At 43.0% G+C, this 23,088-nt stretch overlaps 2 protein-coding genes across 2 annotated transcripts in view; one reads left to right on the top strand and one right to left on the bottom strand.

Moving 5' to 3' along the window:
• SNX14 (sorting nexin 14) overlaps window positions 1-2,161 on the top strand; it is a 60,652-nt gene extending 58,491 nt beyond the window's left edge. Inside the window, exon 29 of the mRNA XM_009887476.1 lies at window positions 1,941-2,161. Coding sequence (XP_009885778.1) covers window positions 1,941-1,979 — 39 coding nt within the window. The 3' untranslated portion in view covers window positions 1,980-2,161. The remainder of the gene's footprint in view (window positions 1-1,940) is intronic.
• A 3,088-nt stretch (window positions 2,162-5,249) lies between these two features.
• Window positions 5,250-23,088, bottom strand: part of NT5E (5'-nucleotidase, ecto (CD73)) — a 24,026-nt gene continuing 6,187 nt past the window's right edge. The window contains 7 exon segments of the mRNA XM_009887526.1: window positions 5,250-5,407; window positions 7,102-7,302; window positions 8,870-9,019; window positions 9,694-9,802; window positions 14,199-14,350; window positions 15,843-16,040; window positions 20,812-21,000. Coding sequence (XP_009885828.1) covers window positions 5,250-5,407; window positions 7,102-7,302; window positions 8,870-9,019; window positions 9,694-9,802; window positions 14,199-14,350; window positions 15,843-16,040; window positions 20,812-21,000 — 1,157 coding nt within the window.

The following is a 23,088-nucleotide window of genomic DNA, read 5'->3' as shown; positions in this document are numbered from 1 at the left end:
GAACAAAGTACTGCTTCTGTGATGTCTGACAGTGGGACCTGGTCGTTGAGTGTACTATAGGACTGTGGTGGACTGAGGGAGGCAGGTGAGGAGGGATCACTATGAGAAGAGAAATGCAAGGTGGAGAGGGTGTGGGCAGAGGGCAGTGGTTTTCATCTGGAGCCCTAAATAAATAAATAAAAAAATGCAATTTCCCCAAACCACTGCAAACTGACTGTGAAGCCAATTGTAAGGCGCAAGTAATGACTAAGTTATTGCCCCCCCCCCTCGATCTTCTGTGACTGTTCTCTCTATGCAGCAGAGACTGGTCCTTTTTGAGTTGCTTGACACCAAAATGTGTTTGTAGTTCCAGTGAAGAACAGAAAAATATTTCAGGTCGGTCAGCATTTAAAGGGAAAACTGAGCATCCTGGAAGTTTTGCTTGAAGCACTGCTCCTTCAGCAGGGGAACCAGTGATGGGAGAAATGGGGAAATTTTCGTTAGTGGGGATGTCAGTCTGCTTCCCGCTCTTGAGATCATGTATCTTGAAGGTATACCCTGTTTGTCAATGATACCAAGCCATGTGGCGAGGTAGACATGCTGGAGGGGAGGGATGCCATCCAGAGGGACCTGGACAGGCTGGAGAGATGGGCTCGTGCCAACCTCATGAAGTACAACAAAGCCAAGCACAAGGTCCTGCATCTGGGTTGGGGCAATCCCAAGCACAAATCCAAGCTGGGTGGAGAATGGATTTAGAGCAGCCCTGAGGAGAAGGACCTGCGGGTGCTGATAGATGAGAAGTTCAACGTGAGCTGATGCACGATCTCAGCCCAGAAAGCCAACCGTATCTTGGGCTGCGTCAGAAGCATGGGCAGCAGGTTGAGAGAGGTGATTCTGCCCCTCTACTCTGCTCTCATGAGACCCCACCTGGAGTACTGTGTCCAGCTCTGGAGCCTCCCATATAGGAAAGACATGGACCTGTTGGAGCAGGTCCAGAGAAGGGCCATGAAGATGATAAGACGGCTGGAGTACCTCTCCTATGAGGAGAGGCTGAGAGAGTTGGGGCTGTTCAGCCTGGAGAAGGCTCTGGGGAGATCTTATAGTAGCTTTCCAGTACCTAAAGGGGGCCTACAGGAGAGCTGGGGAGGGACTCTTTATCAGGGAGTGTAGTGATAAGACGAGGGGTAACGATTTTAAACTGAAAGAGGTTATATATATTAGGAAGAAATTCTTTCCTGTGAGGGTGGTGAGACACTGGAACAGGTTGCTCAGAGAAGTTGTAGATGCCCCATCCCTGGAAGTGTTGAAGGCCAGGCTGCATGGGGCTTTGAGCAACCTGGTCTAGTAGAAGACATCCCTGTGCATGGCAGGGGGGTTGGAACTAGATGATCTTCAAGGTTCCTTCCAACCTAAACCATTTTATGATTCTATACTGCTACACGTACCAACGTGGGTATATACTGGATCACCTCAAATACACTGTTTAATGGCAGCATGTGTAAGTGAACAAATTCTAAGGATAAGAGCTGAAAACAACCTAATATATGAGGTTTTCCTTTGATTCAATGCACAGCCAGTCCCTTGGAAGTCTGTCAGACAGGATACAAGGAAAAGGAACAGCTGAGACAGGAGAAGCATTTTTAGCAGAGGAAGGAAAGAAATCCAGTTGGAAAAAATATAACGCCAGTGCCATTTCCAGAGCAGAAAATTGCTGTGTTAAGAAAATTGTGGTTAGGGGTTAGGAATGGGAGTGGTGAGAACTTCCGGAGAAAGAAGAAAATACATATTTCAAGAAATAACACTAAAAGCCTGAAAGGAGTAACCTTCCTTTCTCTTAACTCTGGTTTTGAGTGGATGTTTTCAAACACCATTAATCATTGCAGTTCAGTTCAGTCATGTATATGTAAATATGCGTATTTGTACTTAATAAGTCAATTTTTCTCTCCGTTACTGTTTGGCAGGGTCCGAAGGAAGCTAGCTCTGTGTCATGTTGGATGTGAATGCAAGGACCTTGCTGGACACCCAGGAGAAGCATCTGCTGTGCACTATTGTAACGGACATGTGACATTTTCACCTTGCATTGTATATTTTCTTGTAAATAATATAAAATTTAAGTTCTAAAAAAAAAAAAAATCTCTTTATGCAATAAAGACAACAAAATTTAATACCAATTACAAGTAAATAATATATCAGTACTTTCTATTTAAAATTTGTTTTAGCTGTTATCAGTAAAAGTCAAATTAATTTCCCCATAATCTTTGTGCGTGAAATTACAGGATGACAGAGGATGGCTGGGAGACCAGCCAATGTATGCTTTGCTAAAAGAGCAATTACTGTTGTCTTCCTTAAAGGATATGTAGAAAATTTGTTTGGAAGAAGCTGTAGAATGCTCCCATGAAGTTATTTTTAACTGTCTTAACAAATCTTGCTGATTTTTTTTAAAAGCAAAATTACATGATTGAATCTGTTGCATATAAATATAATCTCAGAACTGTCTTTGGCCTTTGTGCTTTCCGTGAGCTTGGAAAACCACGTGTGTAATTTAGTTTATTTAATGTCTGACCTTCAAATCTAAAGCATTCTTAAAATAATAATGGGTGTGAAAAGTGGGTTTGACTTCTACCTTAGCCTTTATTTTTCTGCGTTTTCTTATCTGGGTTTGTCGGGGTTTTTTTCTGATAGCCTCTTTACAGACTTAGAGAAGAGGATGTGAGTCTGTTCATAGCATTTTCTAAAAAATTATTAGTATAAAAATGTGTGAAAGATTCCTCCTGTAAATCTTAATTTGTTGGCCCAGCCTTTATAAAAGAGACTTTTAAAAGGACTTTCATGTCTGGATTTTTAACAAGTTTTACTCACAGAACAATACAGAGATATCTTAATAGGAATTCCTCAATTTTTCTCTGCAGACAACTTCCTATTTAATTATTTATTTTTTTTTTACAAACCAACCAAACTAATGCAGTATTAGCGTTCTTTGTCACTGCAATTTGCATTATCTGTCTGTATTACTTTTGCATACCTTTTCCTTCTGTTTGTCAAAAGAAGGTTAAAGTGTTATTTCTCTGTGGATATGCCAAAGGAGTTGTTATAACTCTTTAAAAATTGGCATGCAGGTACAGCTCGGTCCATGAGTGCATCCTCTGCTACTGGTTTTCTGTTGATTTGGGGAGGGACAAATCGTCAATGCCATGTTATAACTAGTAGTGTGTCAAGGTCAGTTGTCTCCCTCCCTGTTCTAACACAACTTATCTAATGCAGCTGTGTAGTCCAGATCTCTTCAGGTGCAACCCTTGAACTTCTATGGAAACTAATCACAGAATCACACAGAATCTTCAGAGTTGGAAGGGACCTCTAGAGACCATCCAGTCCAACCCCCTGCTAAAGCAGGATTGCCCAGAGCACATTACTCAGGACTGCATCCAGGCGGGTTTTGAAAATCTCCAGAGAAGGGGACTCCACACCCTCCCTGGGCAGCCTGTGCCAGTGCTCTGTCACCCTAACCATAAAGAAGTTTTTCCATGTATTTGAATGGCACTTCCTGTGTTCCAACTTGCGCCCATTGCCCCTCGTCCTGTCACTGGGACCCACCGAGAAGAGTGTGGCTCCACCCTCCTTCAACCCACCCTTTAGATACTGGTAAGCAATAATAAGGTCTCCCCTCAGCCTTCTCTTCTCCAGGCTAAAGAGTCCCAGCTCTCTCAGCCTTTCCTCATAAGAGAGATGCTCCAATCCCTCAGTCATCTTGGTTGCCCTTCGCTGGACTCTCTCCAGCAGTTCCCTGTCCCTCTTGAACTGGGGAGCCCAAAACTGGACACAGTATTCCAGTTGTGGCCTCCCTAGTGCCGAGAGGAAGGGGATAGTGACCTCCCTCGACTTACTGGCCACACTCTTCCCTATGCAGCCCAGGATTCCATTGGCTAATGAGGTCGTGAAATCTAAGCAGACTGAACGTTTATCTTATCGCACCTTCTCCTTGAAATCTGCAGGTGCAGTGAATTTAAGAGGGGTGTAGCTTGGGTCTGAAAAAGTGTAGCACGATTTTCAGGTAAGCAAAGCAGGTTTATTCAAAACACTGAGAATCAGTTTAATACAACAATAAACAACATGGAAACGGGTTGACGTCAAAATTCCCACTGTGAACAATCTTAGAAAAATAACCATCATTTGCAATCATGTATAAGCAGTCACTTCTTGATAAAGTGTCAGAAATGTACACTTAGCATTTAATATGATTTCTGATTTTATCCTCGTTAGCCTGTCTCTCACAGCTATGTATTTTTTAAACACAGCCTTCCCATAGAAGAGACAGGCTTTGGAGTTATGATCACGATTACCATAAAGGCAGGTTGTGCTGGAAAAAGCCCCGTTACTGCGCAACTTCAGAGGCTGCCACAGCACTGCAGCAGTCAATGCCTGTATCCAACGTTCCCTCTCAATGTTGCTGATCCGGAGTGACGGTCAGGAGTCCTGTGCTTTGGTCTTTGGAAGAAGGTGTAAAATTGAGCATATTTACATGCAACATAATTATAGTTTGTGTTTTCACTCCAGTCCCCAAACCAGTTGTATTAAATAGTGAAGTGTATACACTAATTTTGTTAAAATTGATCAAAATCAAACCAAGCTTTCATTGCGTCCTTTATTAATGGAAAACAAATGTGAGATGCTGCATCTTCCAAAGTAAAATGGAAAACTTTTTTTAACTGCATGTAAATGGACTTTATGCTTTCACTGACACGGAATTTAATCCAGTTCTTTCAGGCATTGGTGTAGGTATGACAAATATGACTGGAAGCAAAGTAGAATTACTAGATTGAAAGCTTTAACCCTGAGTGGAGATCAAAGAAAGGTGTACACAGTTATAATAAATCCATTTCTAGAAGCTTGTTTAGGTTACTGGAATCAGATTCTTTAATCAATTCACTATCTAAAGCAGCTAAAAGAATTTGACAAGTTAAAAATATCCCACTTCGGTCAGCGGTTCGTTGATGATGAAGCATTAGTATTCACTGGAACTTTGCTTCTTGAAACCTCAAACTGAATTGCGGGTACCTGCTGATTGCAACTGAGAGAACCCACTCGTTCCACACAGCGTGCTGCAATGACTCCAGCAGATTAAAGACAATTCCTTGTGCTGTTTACTGATGGCATGCAGAAACCTAAACGCTCGTTCATTTTAAGGTGTAAGAAAAGAGAACGCTTCTCTTCTCCCTTTGTCAGCACCATCTCTCCTCTTGCCTTCCTTCAAATGAAAACACTGTGAGCAAAAATCAAGTATGCAAAAACATTAAAGTGAACAACGCAGAAATCAGGGTAAGACTCGCTTCAATAAGACTTCCAGAAGAAAACTTTATTCGACCTTCAACTGCTGGGTAAACTCTCTTCATTCTCTGGAGGTAACGGGAAACCACTTCAACATCAGGTTCACCTAAACAAACAAACAAAGGTAGAGTGTTCTCTGCAGCAGCCAAGCTCTGAACCAACATTTAAGAACCTGTCCAAAATTGCAGTTTTAGCTCAAGTCTTAAGGTGAAGTGTTTTCTACAGTTTGCCATTCTGAATTGGTGAGCATCAAGACAGCACAGGGGCGTGGGGAGTTGTTTCTTGTGCACAGGTAAAATATCTGTGGTGGTTTGTAGCCAGAATTTTTTTGTAGCAACTCATATTTTACCCCCCAAAAGAATTATTTTTGGATTGTCTCGCTTTTTGTTTTGTTTTGCGTCTGTTGAAATGGTAAGTTCCAGTCAGATTTAGATAAATTGAGATAGTCTCCCACCTGTTTGGGGTAGAGTGCTGTAGATCTCACAAGGCAATTGCTTACACCTTTTCAAATTTAACTTTACTTTTTTTTTAGGAAGGATTTCTGGGCTGTGTGCTGCTGCATGCACATGAAGTATGATGTAGATTTTCTACAGCCATTGCTGCCAACCATGTCACGACCCCCTTCTGATCCAATCTCTTGCAATCCTAAAGTGTAACACCTCCATCTTAAACATAATTACAGCTTTTCCCCCTCTGCTATACTGGAAGACTTTACCAGAAGCTTTCAAGATGTTCCCTTTCGTTATTCCTAATGATTTCTCTCTACGTGAACTTATTTCTGCATAAACGGATATTTACTGTAGACTACAGTCCCCCCCTCAAATTTACAAGCTGGTAGGTTGAACTGGATTTCAAACACCAATCCCACTTGTGAGAATCGATTTTAAATCGAAACAACCTGTAAAACCAATAAAATAGACTGTAACAAAAGTCTGAAAGGAAAATTTTGGTAAAAAGCATGCTTTTACCATCAAGAAGCAAAGCATAAGAAATTAAAGTTCTGCAAGATGTAGGTGTGCTCCGAGAATACATATTTTTTAAATACAGCACTAAATCCTTTTTTGTCCTTTCAGAAATATTTAATTTTCATCTCCAATTTCTTTTCAAGTTTCCCTTTGTCCCAAAAGCTGTACATGTCAACTGTATAACTGCTGACTTTCTCAACAGTTTGCACCGTTACTTCACAAGATCTTAAAACAGCACTGTAAACCGCTTCCTCTCCGCCTCTGTAGCGCGGCGTCTGTCGGCGCCCGGCGTGCTGCTGCCTGCGGAACTCGTGAGGGTCCCGCTGCGTTCGGAGGGGCAGGCTAATTCCCGCAGAGCAAGGCGGCATCTTTCCCCTCGCCTTCTGTGTCGCTCACCTGAGCTGTGCGTCCTTTAAGTAGTAGAGGTGACGATTCTGTGTTTGCAAATATTTCTGTGCAGTGGAAGTCTGAGGTCTAAAGAAAATAGCACCTTTCTTTTTGATGCATTGTTTAGTAATAAGTACAAATGCAAGGCAGTACATGTAATACGTACTCCCCAGGGCGTGCTTTCTGATTTTTTCTGTTTTACCATCTCAGACCTGTGCTCTAAGCAGCGCGGAATTGACGAGGCTTAGTTTCGCTTTGAAACTTTTGTGATTTAACTGAAAAAGAATATAGTTGCTGGCTACAACCAAAACTAGCAATCCAGAGCAGTCAGATTAGAGGCAAATTTAATCTCTCCAATAAAAGCAGAAAATCTGAGACTTGTACTGTAGAAAGATCTTTTAACTTCTAGGAATTGTTTGTCTGCTACCCTGTTGGACCCCATCCTTACCTTTACTGTATCCCAGATTTTTGTCCTTCAGCATATGATAGCCATCTCCTCCAAATAACATATAGGATGGAAGAGTCACATTGTATATTTCATCCATCTGGAGCGGGACGTAGGCTGGGACTCGGCAGGCTGTGCAAAGCACTTCTAAGCTAACAACTCTGCTGCCTGGGGCTCTGGAGAGATCGTAGACCACGTGGATGCCTACAGAAACACATTTGAATGCCACTTTATGCAGTGCCTATTGAACATACAGGGCTAGAAACAGCATCCTCTACCATTTTCAACAGATCCTTTACGTTAGCTTATGTGACTGAGAGTTTATATCGTTCTGAGTGATACCAGTCAATGCCCTTTGCACAGTAATCAACTTTTATCCAAGAAAATTAACGAGATTTGAGAATTGCTGAAGCACTCTCCCACCTCAGGTACTTATCTGATTGTCTGTACTCATCACTATTCCAGAGAAGGAAATTACTAGTCATGGGATTAGGATACTGCAAGGTAAAAATACCTCCCCTTATTTCTGCAGTCATATGCTTTCTCATTCCACTGGCTTGTTGGCTGAAGTGGCTTCTTTTAGAACCAGCCAGCCACCCTAACTTAGCAGCTATTATAGATAATAAGTACTGTCCTGAAAAAAAAAAAAAAAGAGCAAGCCAGGCCAGGGCTGAACGTTGCGGTTTCTACTCGCTGTAGAAGTAACATTTCTAGTTGTGAGCTTTCCTCGGTCAAAGCCTGGGGAGAGTCAGGCCCCCAGAACAGCATTGCCAAGAACTTGCTGCTCAGGAAGCCACTAAAGCTCGTCCAAAGCACAGAGGCTCTTCCAGCCCTGGCGCTCTTCCTGCTCTGCATCTTCTGTCCTGAACCCTTTCCAGAGCTACCAATTATCTTTTTTTTTTTTTTTTTTTTCTGTGGAAAGGCAGCAAGCAGAAAGGCTGCTGCTGCTTTACCTTAGTGGTACCCAAGAACCTGGTATCTTACAGGGGAATGGTGTGCAAGACACAGGTTGTGTCCTTGGCATGTGGGGGGTTCTAGATCACATGGAGGGGGTAGTGCCCCCATCACCCGGTAGGCGAAAAAATCCCTCAGCCTGTGTCCTTGAAGCTTACTTTTCTGCTAAGTAAACAATAGAATCCTCACTGCATCATAGAGAGAGCAGGAATAAACATGACTGGAGCCTAGTACACATCTGGGTAAACATATGGGGAGCTGCAATTCAAGAAATGCGTATGTTTTTAATATTAACTGTTCATCCCTAAAATACTTAGAAATTCACTGGAGCAATTCCATAGCCCACTTGGACTAACTCTGAAACTGTCAGCAATCATTAGACAACAGCACAAAATGATTTTGATAAACTGAAATATGGCAATAACTGGCAGAGACATCCAGTCTGGGGTTTCAGGTAGGCTGCCAGTGAAGAACTGAAAACTGGAGTTTGTTGTAGCTATTACTGTGTTACAGCTATACTCAGTTGCATCTTCTGTAGTTAACTTAAGTGTTAAACTGCTGCTATTACGGGTTACTTAACCAACTGGGAATCCTGTCTCTGCTAAGGGAACAGCGATGGGCTGTGTGCTGCTGCGGCTCCATTAAACACACACAGGATAAACAGCATTAGTTAGCTGGCACGCGCGAGGAACAGGGATAGGATGTACGGCCAACCTGATTTCCATTCTTCAGGAGGCTTCCAGGTGTAATATAAACACGGCCAACAGAAGGGATGGTCGGCTTGAAAACCTGAGAAGAGGAAGGAAGAAAAACGTACCTCCAACCTGCAGCAGTTCTCCGCTTCCTCTTCCGTATCTGTGCACACTGTGCTCAAAAGCTTCTTTCAGAGTAGAGCCTTTTACCCTCACCAAATCAAAACGACCTCCAAATGGCAAAACAGACAGCAAATCTTCCACAGTAATGCTACCTGGGGGAATGAGACTTTATTTACATTATTTTTTTTTTAAATTACGTTATTATTAACAGTATGCTTACAATATTATTACCAGTACATTTTTAGCAAGGAGCACGGCAAATACAGTTTGAGAAAACAAGGGTCAGTAGATGTGAGGATCGCATATATCGCGCCTGTCAAAGAACCTGCATCTTTTTCCAGCTGCTTAAGACTTACTCATGTAGACCTACAGAAAAATTTAGCTAAAATGAAAAAACTGTTTGTTTTCAGTTTTCATTTATGTGATATCAGGAAAATAAGAATTGCAAAACCTCAGCATTCAGAAAACCCCAAATTCACTTATTCTACAGCAGACCACAGAAGGCTCCCAGCGACCATACCGTACGATCCTCTACAGTAGGAGGGGAATAAACATCCACTATCTTTCTTTGTTCCAAGGCAGAAAGGAGAGAGGGAAATGATAAAAAGCACTGTGTACAAACAATGCTAGTAACTTCTATTCGTGTCAGCCTGAGTGCAGTTGTGCTCTCATGATGGATAACCATTTGAGAAAGTTTGAAATCGCTTCCGAACACTGTGCAAATCCCATCAAAACAAGCCCACACCTAACACTGGGTTCAGGCTCGCATGATAACATGATTCTTCCTTCTTGATAAAGTTGTCATTCAGCTTGTAATTTTACATACCATTAGTGCTCTGTTCATCAATTGGTGACCTTATCCCACCTCCATTCAGGATGCACATTGAAACATGGTTCCATGACTTTTTATCCGGACGGACGACATTCTCATAAAGCTACCAAAGGAAAATGTTTAAACTGATTTTAAATCTCCTCTTAGATGAGGCTCTGCAAATTTACACCCAAGACAATCTGAGGCTGAAGAGGGATAGAACAGTTTTGTATCTTCTTTGACATTGCCTCTGGGCCCACTGTAAAATACTGCATTATTTAAAAAACACATGGCAAAGCACATTAAAATAAGCATTTTGCTTTCATAAAATATTTGCCTTTTTCTGTAATGAACTCTTGAACTTTGCCATAGTCCATGTGTGTATGACATGAACAGAGCAGAGCAGGCCAGCTGAACAAAGGAAGGATGATTTTTTGATTTCGACAACTGTGATAAAGAAAAATGATTTGAGCATATTTGGAGAAATGGGAAGTGAAGAGGACCTTAAATATAGCTGTACATTAAAAACGCGTAGGGCAATATATAAATTAATCTAGCTCTTGTTGTATGTTGCAGGGAATTAAGATTTTTCAGCTCCTCTGCGATTGGTTTTTAATATTTGAAATGGTCTTGGCAAACTAGAAAGATGTAGAAGAGTGGAGGAACGGGCAACTGGCATATTAGATCAGACCCAAAAGTCTACTCCGCACAGCATCACGTCTCCAAGAGTGGCAAAATTCCGACAGGATAATATTTGCTTGCGGCATCCTAAGTAGTAAAGGAAATGGAGACCAGGGACTTACTCAGTTGTGTAAGGATGATAAGCCTACGGTGTTCATCAGAAATAACTGAGTGGAACAGGAAAAGGCTAAGAAAATAAACCAGGGTAATGGAAGGGCTGGACTGGTTTCCGTACAGGAATGACTATGGTTATGACTCCTCAGTCTCACAAATACAGAAATACAGGAAGGACATGACAGAAGTCTGTAAAATCAAGAAGGGCTTGTGGAGGCTGGGTAGGAATTGGTGTGTTTTCTCATTTCAAGAATGATAAAAAACTAAGAAAAATTGAGAGGGGGTGACAAGGACAGTCAAAGACACAGAAAAGTTTCTGAACGTAGAATGATGACACAGGCTAGGACTGGCTGACCTGGTAAAGGGACAACGTAACAAAAATATTTGAGAAGCCCGAAAAACCAAGTGGCGTGAAGAGGGTAGATAGGGACCAAGTGTTCCAGTGCAAGGACTACTCCTTGGCCTCCAGCAGGCATCCAGCCAGTGGGCGGCAGGCTGCACACAGACAGCAGAGCAAGGTCTCCACGGGATGTGCAGGTCAGCGGCGGAACGCCCTGCCACGGACTGCTGTGAAGGCTGAAGGCAGTCAAAGGGAGATGGGGCAAGTTCAGGGAAGAGAAGTTCCAGCACGAGCTAGTAAATATCAAGACACCACTTCTGGCTTGGGAAGTCACTGAGCTGCAGGCTGCTGGGAGCTCTTCCCTCACCATCCTCCCTCGGTCACTCTTGGAGACAAGATGTTGGGATGGATGGTCCTGTCATCTGTTCCAGTTTGGCCACTTCTCTGCTGCACCCCTGTGCTGAGTGTTTGCAGCCTCTGACTTGTAGGTAGATGTGTAAATGCTTTGTGGCTCCAGCTTAGGAGTCAAAGTTATTCCCTATGGCCAAATCCACGAGATACTCTGAAGTTCATAATTCATACTTAATCAATGAACGTATTCTTTTCTGTTTGCTGATTTCAGTCTCAACTATACCCTGCAATTTACTAGTTTGCCTGGAACAGATATTAGGATTACAAATCTGTAATTCCTCGGTTCCCCACAGAAATATTTTTAAATTGTGGTGCTACAGTTGCTGCTCTCCAGTCCTGAGCACAGAGGCAGTTCAAACAAGAGCTCGTATACTGATGTTAGCAATTTCACAGCCATTTCACATTTGCGTTCCTTTAAAGATCTTTGTAAAATGCCATCTGTGTCCGTTGACCTTTTTTTTCTGAGAATTTGGGCTACTGTTGGGAGAAGCAGCACTAAACTAAATGGACCTCTGTTTCGACCCAGTACAACTGTTCAACCAATCCTTCACATTTCTCAATCTCTGCATTTCCCAGGACAACTCTAAATATTAAAGCCCATGGCACAGAAAGGTCTGGTTTTTACCTGCATAACCCTGAAGGGATGGCAGCAGACAGGAAAGCAAGTGTAGAACGAGTAATGCAAAGACCATGAAGGGGAACTCATGTATCTGCTGATGGCTGTAAGATGGTCATCTAGAGACATCGCTTTAACTAAAGTAGAATTTAGCTGGCTGTGTGACAGAACTCAGAGGGTTGTGATCAGTGGCACAGAGTCCAGTTGGAGGCCTGTAACCAGTGGTGTCCCCCAGGGGTCAATACTCAGTCCAATCTTGTTCAATATATTCATTAATGACCTGGATGAGGGGACAGAGTGTATCCTCAGCAAGTTCACTGATGATACCAAACTGGGAGGGGTGGCTGACACTCCAGAGGGCCGCGCTGCCATCCAGCGTGACCTGGACAGGCTGGAGAGCTGGGCAGAGAAGAACCTAATGAGGTTCAACAAAAGCAAGTGCAAGGTCCTGCACCTGGGGAGGAAGAATGCTAGGCACCAGTATAGGTTAGGGGTGGACCTGCTGGGAAGTAGTTCTGAGGAGAAGGATCTGGGGGTCCTGGTAGACAGTAAATTATCCACGAGCCAGCAATGTGTCCTTGTCGCCAAAAAGGCCAATGGAATCCTGGGATGCATAGGGAAGAGTGTGACCCGTAGGTCGAGGGAGGTCATTCTCCCCCTCTACTTGGCACTGGTGAGGCCACAACTGGAATACTGTGTCCAGTTTTGGGCCCCTCAGTTCAAGAGAGACAGGGAACTGCTGGAGAGAGTCCAGCGAAGGGCAACCAAGATGACTGAGGGATTGGAGCATCTCCCTTATGAGGAAAGGCTGAGAGAGCTGGGACTCTTTAGCCTGGAGAAGAGAAGGCTGAGGGGAGACCTTATTATGGCACACAAGTATCTAAAGGGTGGGTTGAAGGAGGATGGAGCCACACTCTTCTCGGTGGTTCCCAGTGACAGGACAAGGGGCAACGGGAACAAGTTGGAACATAGGAAGTTCCATTCCAATACACGGAAAAACTTCTTTACGGTTCGGGTGACAGAGCACTGGCACAGGCTGCCCAGGGAGGTTGTGGAGTCCCCTTCTCTGGAGATTTTCAAAACCCGCCTGGATGCAGTCCTGAGTAATGTGCTCTGGGCAATCCTGCTTTAGCAGGGGAGTTGGACTGGATGATCTCTAGAGGTCCCTTCCAACTCTGAAGATTCTGTGTGATTCTGTATGTGTGAATTTGACCTCCCAAGACAAAATGTATAGCAAGAAAATCTAGAGACTTCTGAAAGATTACGAAGTTACTTTCTTTAAGCTTACAAAGTGCCAGAGAATTTTATCACATTTTTCAAATAAAAATATAAAAAAAGTCTAGCAGGAAGAAAAAAACAAGGCGCTGCAATTTTAGTAGAACTGTATGCAGAGTTCCCAAATCTTAATCTAATTTGGAAATTAGCCCATGTACTAAGAATTATTTTAAGGATTACAATAAAAGCAATCACATGAAATGGATGAATGGCTTTGAGGAAATATTTAAATGAAAACTCATAATTATTAATTGGCTTGTGACTTTGAGGCAATGCTACAGGACACTTATGGCAGTGCTCATTTGCTGCCAACAGTCACGTTCAGGAACGTTTTTCCCTGGAGCACCCAAAGGAAATGCTGCTGCTGTGGGAGAGTAAAACAATCAAAACCAGCTAGTTTAAAAACTGGAAGTGACTCCTCATAAAAAAACCCTTCTGGTGTTATGTGACTGTTAAAGCCCAGCGATACCTGTCAGGACGCAGCAGGGGCTGGTGGCTCCCTCTGGGCTGGGGTGCTGGGGGCTTTTACTTCTTCTGCACCAGGCTGGGTGTGTGGCCCTTCCCCCTCCTTTGCTTCAGCTGGCACCTTTTGGATGCTTTGGGGGTACAATTCATATCAGTAACTCAGCAGAAGACTACACGTATTTTTTTTCTGAGCTAGTGAGTTAAAAAAGGGTGACAGCAGAGCCCAGTAATGATGGGGCAGAAGGTAAGTGCTATGAGCAGGGGACCGGTAGCAGGCGGGGAGAGGGGCAGGGGAGCCGAGCTCTCTTCCTTGCTTGAGGAATGGGCTCTCTTAGATCAGACCTCCATGCCTCTTAAAACCACAGCCTCAGAGCCAGCTGCAAACAAGCCGTTCTCTATATAAGGATGTATACAAAGAATAAACTGCCCTTACTCTCTACAGCAAGACTCATTCTAGCCTTGCTTCTGCCAGATCTTTCTAGGGATGCACTAGATGTTACGGTGTTGGAAAGCAGAACACAGCCCATGCGCTGACAGTTTGGAGCCTGGGAGCATTTAATCTGATAGCTCTGGAGTAACACTTAAATGTGATTGCCACCTGTGGTGGCAACATCTTACCACGGCATCACAAAGCAAATTTCCCATGTTACATTCTTGGAAACGGCACGCTTGGCTTGTACCATTCAGGTAAACACTAGTTTTTCCAATCTCTTTAGAATAATTTCCCAGGTTTTTCCTCCATTTTTCCACTTCTTCTTTAATGTGCTCATCTATAATGCAGTATAAAAGTGTAAAATAAGCATCGCACGTATCTCATATTAGTGACGCTTCAGCGAACACAAAACTTAGGAAGAAAACCCTGCTCTTTGTGATTCTAAAATGTGACACTTTCCCCAAAGGCTCTTCAAGGAACATGACATCCACGCTCACTTCAAACGAAGCCTGTAAAGGGAGCAGGCAGGACAGGGCAATCAAGTGAACAAGCTATTCCTGTGCCATAGCAAGGTTCTCTCCTCTATGAGACTTAAAAAATATTTCTGCCCAGTCCTGTTCTAACCTCTGACTGATGGGAGTTTCTAGCACCTACTATGACAGGTGAGAGAATTTTTCATATACAAGTGAGCTTGGTCTTTATTTGACATCGTATTTTTTTTCCCCCCAATAACAGCTTCCTCCCCTTTAACGCAGTGCTAAAAAGAATAGTAGCTCAAATATCAGTGTCAAGAAAATTATAGAAATTAATTCTCTATGCACATCTGTCTGCCAGGTGCAAATCTAAATCTTTTAGAGAGAAAACCACATACAAAGGTACTTGTATATACAGACAGATAATGTCACAACTGTTTTACATCAGCTATTAGTTTTAAGCAATTTGCCATGTAACTGTCAGCAACAGCAACATTTAGAAAATGAGAGCATCTGAATTTTTACTTTTACTGACATCAGAGACAGAATGTAAAGTCTCTTTACATCATCTCATAACATTAATAGATCATTGAGAATAACATAGTAAATAATATCCATGAACACATCATCTTTAAAGGTTTTATTTTATAAATACTCTGGTAAAACCTAGAAAGACTGATAAAAGCTCAGTTTCATACAGCAAGCACTGGACAAGAAACAAAGACTAGAAAACCAGCCCCGGGTAATTAGAAAGCCGACAAAAAGCAGGTAACAGAGCTTGGACAGAGCTATGAACAGAGACCGCTAGGGAGACTCTCCTCCTCCCATTCTTTAAATGTTTCAGAGCTGAAACACTAAACATACTCAGCATTGAAAACAAGAAGTCCTGGGGTTTGTATGTTATATTTGCACATTGCCAGAGTATTCCAATTTTTTTCTAGAACATTTCCACTTTCCTATACCGCCCTAAACTCTGTTCTGAAGAACCTGGCCTCTGGCAAAACAGTGTAAACTTGTCCTCATAATCTTTTAAATCATAATCACAGGGCTAGCTAAAACAGGCTCTGCTAAATGGCATGGTAGTGTATCACCTCAGTTCCTGCAAAAGGACGGTCAGTGACTTTAAACAGACAAAAACATACACTGAATTTATGAATATTCAAAGGCTGCTGTTCAGAAAGAGAAATAGAGGCAAAGGGGTACAACCGTAACGCAGCCTGAATCCTGCAGAGAAGAGAACCGCAAGCTCGGGAAGAAAGCTGAACTCTTCTGCGACACTGTACTGTGTATTTAACATAATAACACTTGAATTGTAGTCATATGCTGCAGGCAAATTCAAACGTCTACTCCACATACCTTCGGGAACGCTGCTGTCCAGCAGAACGGGGTTTCCAACCGCTTCAACAACATTTCCTTTCTCGTCAAATGTAACACTTAAGTAACCGAGATATTTTCCATAAGCGTAAGCCTGTACCACTGGCACCTTCCTCCCATCGTCTGAGTCAACCATGTATGGATATGGGCCAGCTGGCTGCTCCGTAGAGGGTGGGGTGCCTGCACGAAACAAGCATGTAAAGCGAGTCTTCAGCTCATGGGACCTTCAAGGAATTATTAGAATGACATTTCAAATGTTTCTCTGCCTTAAAAAAACCACCCAAGTAGGATATTAAGCAGAAACAACTGAATGTGTTGGACAAAAAGCATGCATTTGACTGATCAGTTATGTTACTTCGAAAGAGACAATGTTGTTTTCAGGACACGAGCTTTAATAACTGCCACAGTGTTTTTTAAGTTGTGACAGCACACTTCTCCATGACATCATGTCACAACAGCAACAAAGGCACTTTTCATTCCACTTATTTCAAAACCTCTCAGTAATGCACACATACCAGCCCCTGAAAAGTTTATTGTTAAGCCTTCACACTATGTTATTCTGCATCAGATAGAAAATGAGAATGTTAGTACAACACACATAGGACTTCTTGATATGAAAAAGTCTAAACTATTTTTATTGATAATACGCAGTCATTATCACTAAAATCATAACAGCAGTTCTGTGAATTTATGCATACACCCAACTGATTTTTTTTTAGTGTACCAAACTTAGCCTCCGAAGTCTCAGAGAAGCTGCAAATCCTCTGCAAAAGCAAACTTCATTAGCATTTTTGTTATGAGGTCATGGCTTTAAAACTCTTATCGACCTGCAAAGTTTGAAGGGTCATTAGATGTAGGACTTGGAAACAGATTAAAGCAAGGCATTTACAGAGAAAAGAAACCTCAGCCCAGTTGGCGTAGGCTAGCACAGGATTTAGTAACCATGCAGGGGAGGGAAACAGCAAAGAAAACCACACAGCACAGCTCCTGTCTCAAGGGTACCAGCCTTCTCCCTCCATCCTTGACAGTATTATCTGAGTAGTGTCACTCCCCCATTATTCCCGTCAGTATTTCTACCCCACCGTCAGCAAAAACCAAGGTCAGGCAGCTCTGAGAGGCATCACGTGCCGCGTGGTGGGTCCCGCTTGCAGAACCCCCTCAAAGGCTGCTGCTTGCTCCTGTCCCAAAGCTGGCGGCATCTCCCATCCCCGTGTGAGCGAGAGCCGGGGTGTCCGTGGGGCGGGGGCATGGGGGAGAAGGAACAGAGGAGATGGATCCGGAGGAAACCAGTCTCTTCAATTCCACTGCTCACACAACAATTGGTTTCCTTCCATCTACAGTTGTTTAGGTAATACGAAATCCTGGGATAAGTGACATGACAAATGTTTCTCCTAGAACTCCAGTGTGATTCATATTTCTCTCTAATCCCTCCTCTTCTCCAGCGAGAATGGCTGTAACAAACTACAAGCTGAACCACATTTACCAGAGAACTAGTTTTTCTGCTTTCAGCCTAGTCGACAGAGTTGGTTTCTTGGTGGTGCCTCTTCACTATTCAATATTTATTTTGGAAAGAATTTAAGAAATCCTGTAGCTAGTGAGAACCCTGCAGGATTTATGCATACAAACCTGGCTTTTGGTTGTTTGGAACTGAAAAAGGAATCGGTTTTGATCTCTTGCCCTTGTGCAGTCCTCAAACGAACAGAGCATTAGCAAGAGAAAGTCATGCTTTCTGGTCATCATTTTAGTATGCATCAGCTGCGCGAGGTTAAGTGCTGGTCCAGAGCCTTACTCATTTCTTGCTTTCTGAAGGAATACTTTCTGATACTGATACTCTCTTGCAGGATTAATTATCACTACGACATTATTCTGTTGTAAGATACATGTGTTCCTTCTGAAATAAAGACTTTTCAGTGCCTCTTATCCCCAAAGGAAATAGCACTAGACGTCATGCACACATCTCAAAGTGTTTCATTACAAATGCAAAAATTCATACTGCGTAACTGAAGACCCTGCAACACTTTCCTATTTTCTTACCTTGTTTTAGCCAACACACTACATCCTCAGAACATCCTTCCTGAAAAAAACCAAAAATTTAAATGCTCTAACCTGAAACTACCATTACTGTTTGAATCAGTTCTACAAACCCAAAGTGCACCTGAACAAGTCAAGACAACATTTGCCACAGAATCTGTGGATAAACCGGAGACTTGCAAATGTCTTAGATGGGCTGGACTAGTCCAAGAGTAGGCCCTTAGATTAAGATACCTCTATGGAGGTGTCTGCATGGGCAGTGTGTCTCTCAACTCCCACAACAGCCAGAGATTCAGCTGATCAGCTGGGCCAATGAGCTGAAACATTCTCCCAAATTCTGCTGGCAGTTATTGATTACATCTCTTGATTTAAATGAGAGTTTATAGGCTTAATGTATAGGCATAGACACACACACAGAGACACCTAAAATCAGATGTTTTACTCTGCAGTCAAATCACCTCCACGGATGTGGCTATTTCATTGTGAATGTTGGCTGATGGCTTTAACTCAGAAGGGAATGGTTCACAAATGCACTGATGATGCTCCTGGACAGATTAGCAAGTGCTTCTCAGCACTTGCAATAAAAATTATAGACTCAGACCACATTCTGTCAAAAAACTTATTTTGACTAAATAAGTGGATACATATTTTTTGGTGTATCTCCCCTAGATATTTCTTCTTATTTTTTGTTTTTCTCTCCTCTCCTGTGTCAATAAAAAAACCAGACTTGTTTTATCCAAACAGTACAGCCCTTGGAAAAGGGACCAGAACCCACTCCCAGCAGAGATCTTTAACCTGAAGGCTGCAGAGTCCCATCCTTTGTGGTGTCTCTGGTCTTGTGAATCTTGAATGGCTTCAAATAAGGAGAGATGGAACAGACTGACCTCATCTAGTTTGAGAGCAGGGTACCCTCTGTGATGATAAGACATATGCATGTGAACTCCTACAGAGCTAGACAGGATATGAACTCAGATATCTCAACTTCTGGAGCACTTCAGATCACAATTTCAAATTGTCAATAGTGGCATCTCTTTGGCCCACTCCCAAAGTAAGTCATTTTGACTACTATGGCTACCACTTTGAGGCACAAACTCTCTACGGGCATTGACCAACAAGGCTGTGCAAAAGAATCTGGATTCCACTGTGTAAACCCACGATGAACGCACACTTTGAATACTGCGTGCATCCCTGAGTTTCCCATCTCAAAAATAATTCAATAAAACTGCTGAAAAATGCCACCAGCAGGCTGCACACAGACAGCAGAGCAAGGTCTCCGTGGGATGTGCAGGTCAGCGGTGGAATGCCCTGCCACTGGCTGCTGTGAAGGCTGAAGGCAGTCAAAGGGAGATGGGGCAAGTTCAGGGAAGAGAAGTTCCAGCAGGAGCTAGTAAATATCAAGACACCACTACTGGCTTGGGAAGTCCCTGAGCTGCAGGCTGCTGGGTGCAGTTTTGAGTACAGCGTCTCCACAGGCTTGCCCACTCTTCCCTCACCATCCTCCCTTGGTCACTCTTGGAGACAAGATGTTGGGATGGATGGTCCTGTCATCTATTACAGTTTGGCCACTTCTCTGCTGCACCCCTGTGCTGAGTGTTTGCAGCCTCTGACTGTAGGTAGATGTGTAAATGCTTCGTGGCTCCAGCTTAGGGGTCAAAGTTATTCCCTGAGGACAAATTCAATAGATATTCTGAACCATTTAATGTATAACTGTAGCATGCAATTGTTTAACGGGTGGGACAGTTAAAGGTGAGAGCGTGGATGAGACAAAAAAGGCATGAGAAAGTGAGAGGAGACGAGTAGGGGGAGGAGAGGATGAAATGGACAGTGCAAAACCTTTAAGTGGTTAAATTCCTGGGGCACATGGTGCTATCCCTGTGAGTAGGGCACATGGGAAATTTTGCTGAAAATTACAAAAAGTTCCTGTTATAGTCTCAACCAGTTAATGAAGTTTCTGCTAAATTTAATGAGCTATCTTTGATGATTAAAAAAGAAGCCACCCTTTCTTTTACTTGTGTGCTTACACACTGGCGCACGGAAGGCAGCAGTCCTGGAGAATCTGCTGACGGCGGGTTTTGCCTAAAGTAGCATTGCTATGGAAGAAATCAGATCAACAATGTTTGTCTCTAGAATGATGTCTACCTCTAGGGAAAAGAAGAATAAAGTCAGAGATTCAGAGAAGGACTGAAAAAGACATAGGAAATGTGGGAAAAGTTTTTTAATGGCAGGGGTAATGGAGACCTATGAATACAGAATTAGATTCTATGGAAAATCAACATTGGATCACTTTTAAAGTCTTATATAATTGATCTTTTTGTTGTCACATACAAGTTTAAATGTAAACATCTTATTTCATAGAATCATAGAATGGTTAGGCTTGGAAGGGACCTTAAAGATCATCTAGTTCATCCCCCCTGCCATGGGCAGGGACACCTCCCACTAGACCAGGTTGCTCAAAGCCCCATCCACCCTGGTCTTGAACACCTCCAGGGATGGAGCTTCCACAACTTCTCTGGGCACCCTGTTCCAGTGTCTCACCACCCTCAGAGTAAAGAATTTCTTCCTAATATATAATCTAAATCCACCCTCTTTCAGTTTAAAACTACTACCCCTCTCCTTTACAGGTACAATATGTTTGGCAGTAATTTACCAGTACTACCACCTTTCTTCCTCTGGCTGTCCCACTTTGTATAGGTCACCTTGAACAACCACAGCATTAAGGAACCTTTCAGTGAGTTAGAGTACTTTTTGCTCACAGACTGTTTTAAATTAGTTTCTTCCGTGGAAGTTATGGATAGGTACCAGCTACGAATTTGGCCCAGTACAGCCAGCAGTAAACTATACGTGTGAAAGTTCTCCAAGTTTAAAGAGAAACAGTTTCTGCTTTGCTCTAGAAGCAACATATTAGTAAGAAGTAAAATACCTGTATAGAGAAATGTGTTTGTATGTCCTCCAACTACAACATCCACTCCTTTCACTTTTTGGGCAATATTTTTGTCCACAGTAAAACCAGAATGTCCTAGTGCAATTATTTTGTTCACTCCCATAGCAGTAAGTTTATTCACTTGTACTTGCAATGCTTCAATTTCATCTTCAAAGATTACATCATCCCCTTAAAAAAAAAAAAAAAGAACAAACATGACTGTATTTACAAACTACCTCAATTAGTTGATATCAGATACTATTTTGTGTAATTAATGAAACTTTGAATGTCAGTGGCTGTCAAATGCCCTTAGTTGGCTCAAGGTCCTTATCTGATGTGATGTTCTCCAGTCTGTCAGGAGCACCTGTGTGATTAGACTAAAACAACACGTCAGTAAGTGTTTCAGTATAAACACTTGCATTGTACTAGAAAGATTTTTTCTTCACAAATTATATTTCTTTTAGATGTTCCATCTTCTCCAAAGTTAATCTCTCTCTTTTTACTCCACACTCTTCTTGTTCTCTGCTCCCTCCCTCCTCCCCCGCCCCAAGGCTTTAAAAAGCAGCTTCTTCAAAGTCCTGCACGAAACTCTGAATTGCCTTTTTACACAAATTATCTCATCTAATGTGAACCACTCTCAGTAATAGCAATGTGGCACAGCACACAATCGAGCTACCATCCTGAAACGAGAACATAAAGAACGGAAAGTCTGGGAAGGAGAAACCTTTTCCGGACCACAATGTTGGGAAACTCACAATCTTTCTGCAAGGTTTCTGTGCCCACTGAAATCACTCTAACATGACAGTTACAAGAGCACTAGACAAACATGCACTTTTATCCTGGGCACAGTGTTTTGGGTTGTGCAAAAAGACTTCCTATGTAAGAGGCAAATTTCTTTGACAAACTTTTAAGAATAGAGTTTAAGAATACAGTTAACAAACTGTAATCCTAAACTTTCCGGTGAAGACAACCAAGTAACATTTCTACCAATTTCCCCTCTACCTCATTCCTCTCCTTCCTGCGGAGTTTTTTTGATCAAACCGTTTTGAAATATGCCTTTAGAGTCAGAAGATTTACATTATTTCATAACAAAGGGAGGAGTGAAACGAATTCACAATCCAGTGCAAAATGTCTCAGGAAATGAAGAGGAAGCTGCTACAATGGAAGAGATAAAAGAGGGTTACATAAATTGGTTCACCACCACACCCATTGAATAGTTCTGTTACTGCCAGAGGGAATCTCTGTACTGCACATTGCAGAGCGAATTGTGCAGTGCATCCCCACGTGTTCTTCCTGTGGACCTCTTCTTAGAATCAAAGAGTCATAACTTAATTGAGGTTGGAAGGGACCTCCGGGGGCCATCTAGTCCAAAACCAGCTCAAAGCAGGAACTCAAAGCCAGATGAGGATGCTCAGGGTCTTGTCTGAGCAAGCTGAAATTCCACAACCTCACTGGGCAACCTGTTTCATGGCTTAACTGCTCTTACCATGACAAATTTTTTCCTTACGTCCCACCACAATTTCCTGTGGTACTACTTGAGCCTATTGTTTCTTGTCCTTTCTGTGTCCCTCTGGGAAGAGTCTGTCCCTGTCTTCCCCATAAACCCTCTTAGGACAGTGGGAGACTGCACTTAGTTCCCCCTTAGCCTTCCTTCTCCAGGTTAAAGGAAGTCACTGGCTTCAGCCGCTTGTGCTTGATGGAAGCTGGGCCTGATGCAGAGCTACTGGCAAAAGGGAAGTCCGAGAAACGCTCCTTGAGCATAGGCCCGTCATGCGCTTATCTTGCCACCCAGAGGCCAGCTGCAATGGCCATGCACACCACTGTGTGGGGACCAGTTCTGTAAAGAAAGCTGAGCTCTCTAAACGAAGAGCAAGAGTGAGCCACTGGCTATCTGTGCTAGCAGGCAGTTGCCTGCAGGCTAACTTCTCCCATGGCATGCAGCCAGGTGGCCCATCATAACCAAGCTCTCCCCATCAGCACCAGCTCTGTTACCCCTCTACGTCACCACAGCCTACAATGTGTCACCCACTGAAGATATATTATTATTAATCTTCAACCCATATTAAACCAAACAAACCTACTTTTGTAATGAGGGGAAAAACAATGCCTGCCCCATGCCAGTAAGTCCATCTCTCTCCCGGGACTGTTACGGTGGCAGGGCACAGGCAGCCACCAGTGCTGGGACAGGCAGTGGCACTGCCAACCCACCCGCCCAGCAACTGCCTGCCGTAGAAAGGGATTCCTGCTCGGGGGCTGCAGGGGCGCCCTGCCCCCCCC

Source organism: Charadrius vociferus, unplaced genomic scaffold (assembly GCF_000708025.1).
Source record: "Charadrius vociferus isolate BGI_N301 unplaced genomic scaffold, ASM70802v2 scaffold185, whole genome shotgun sequence".
NCBI classification, from domain to species: Eukaryota; Metazoa; Chordata; class Aves; order Charadriiformes; family Charadriidae; genus Charadrius; species Charadrius vociferus.
Note: the sequence above shows the minus strand (reverse complement) of the source record. Positions and strands in the feature narration are given on the sequence as shown.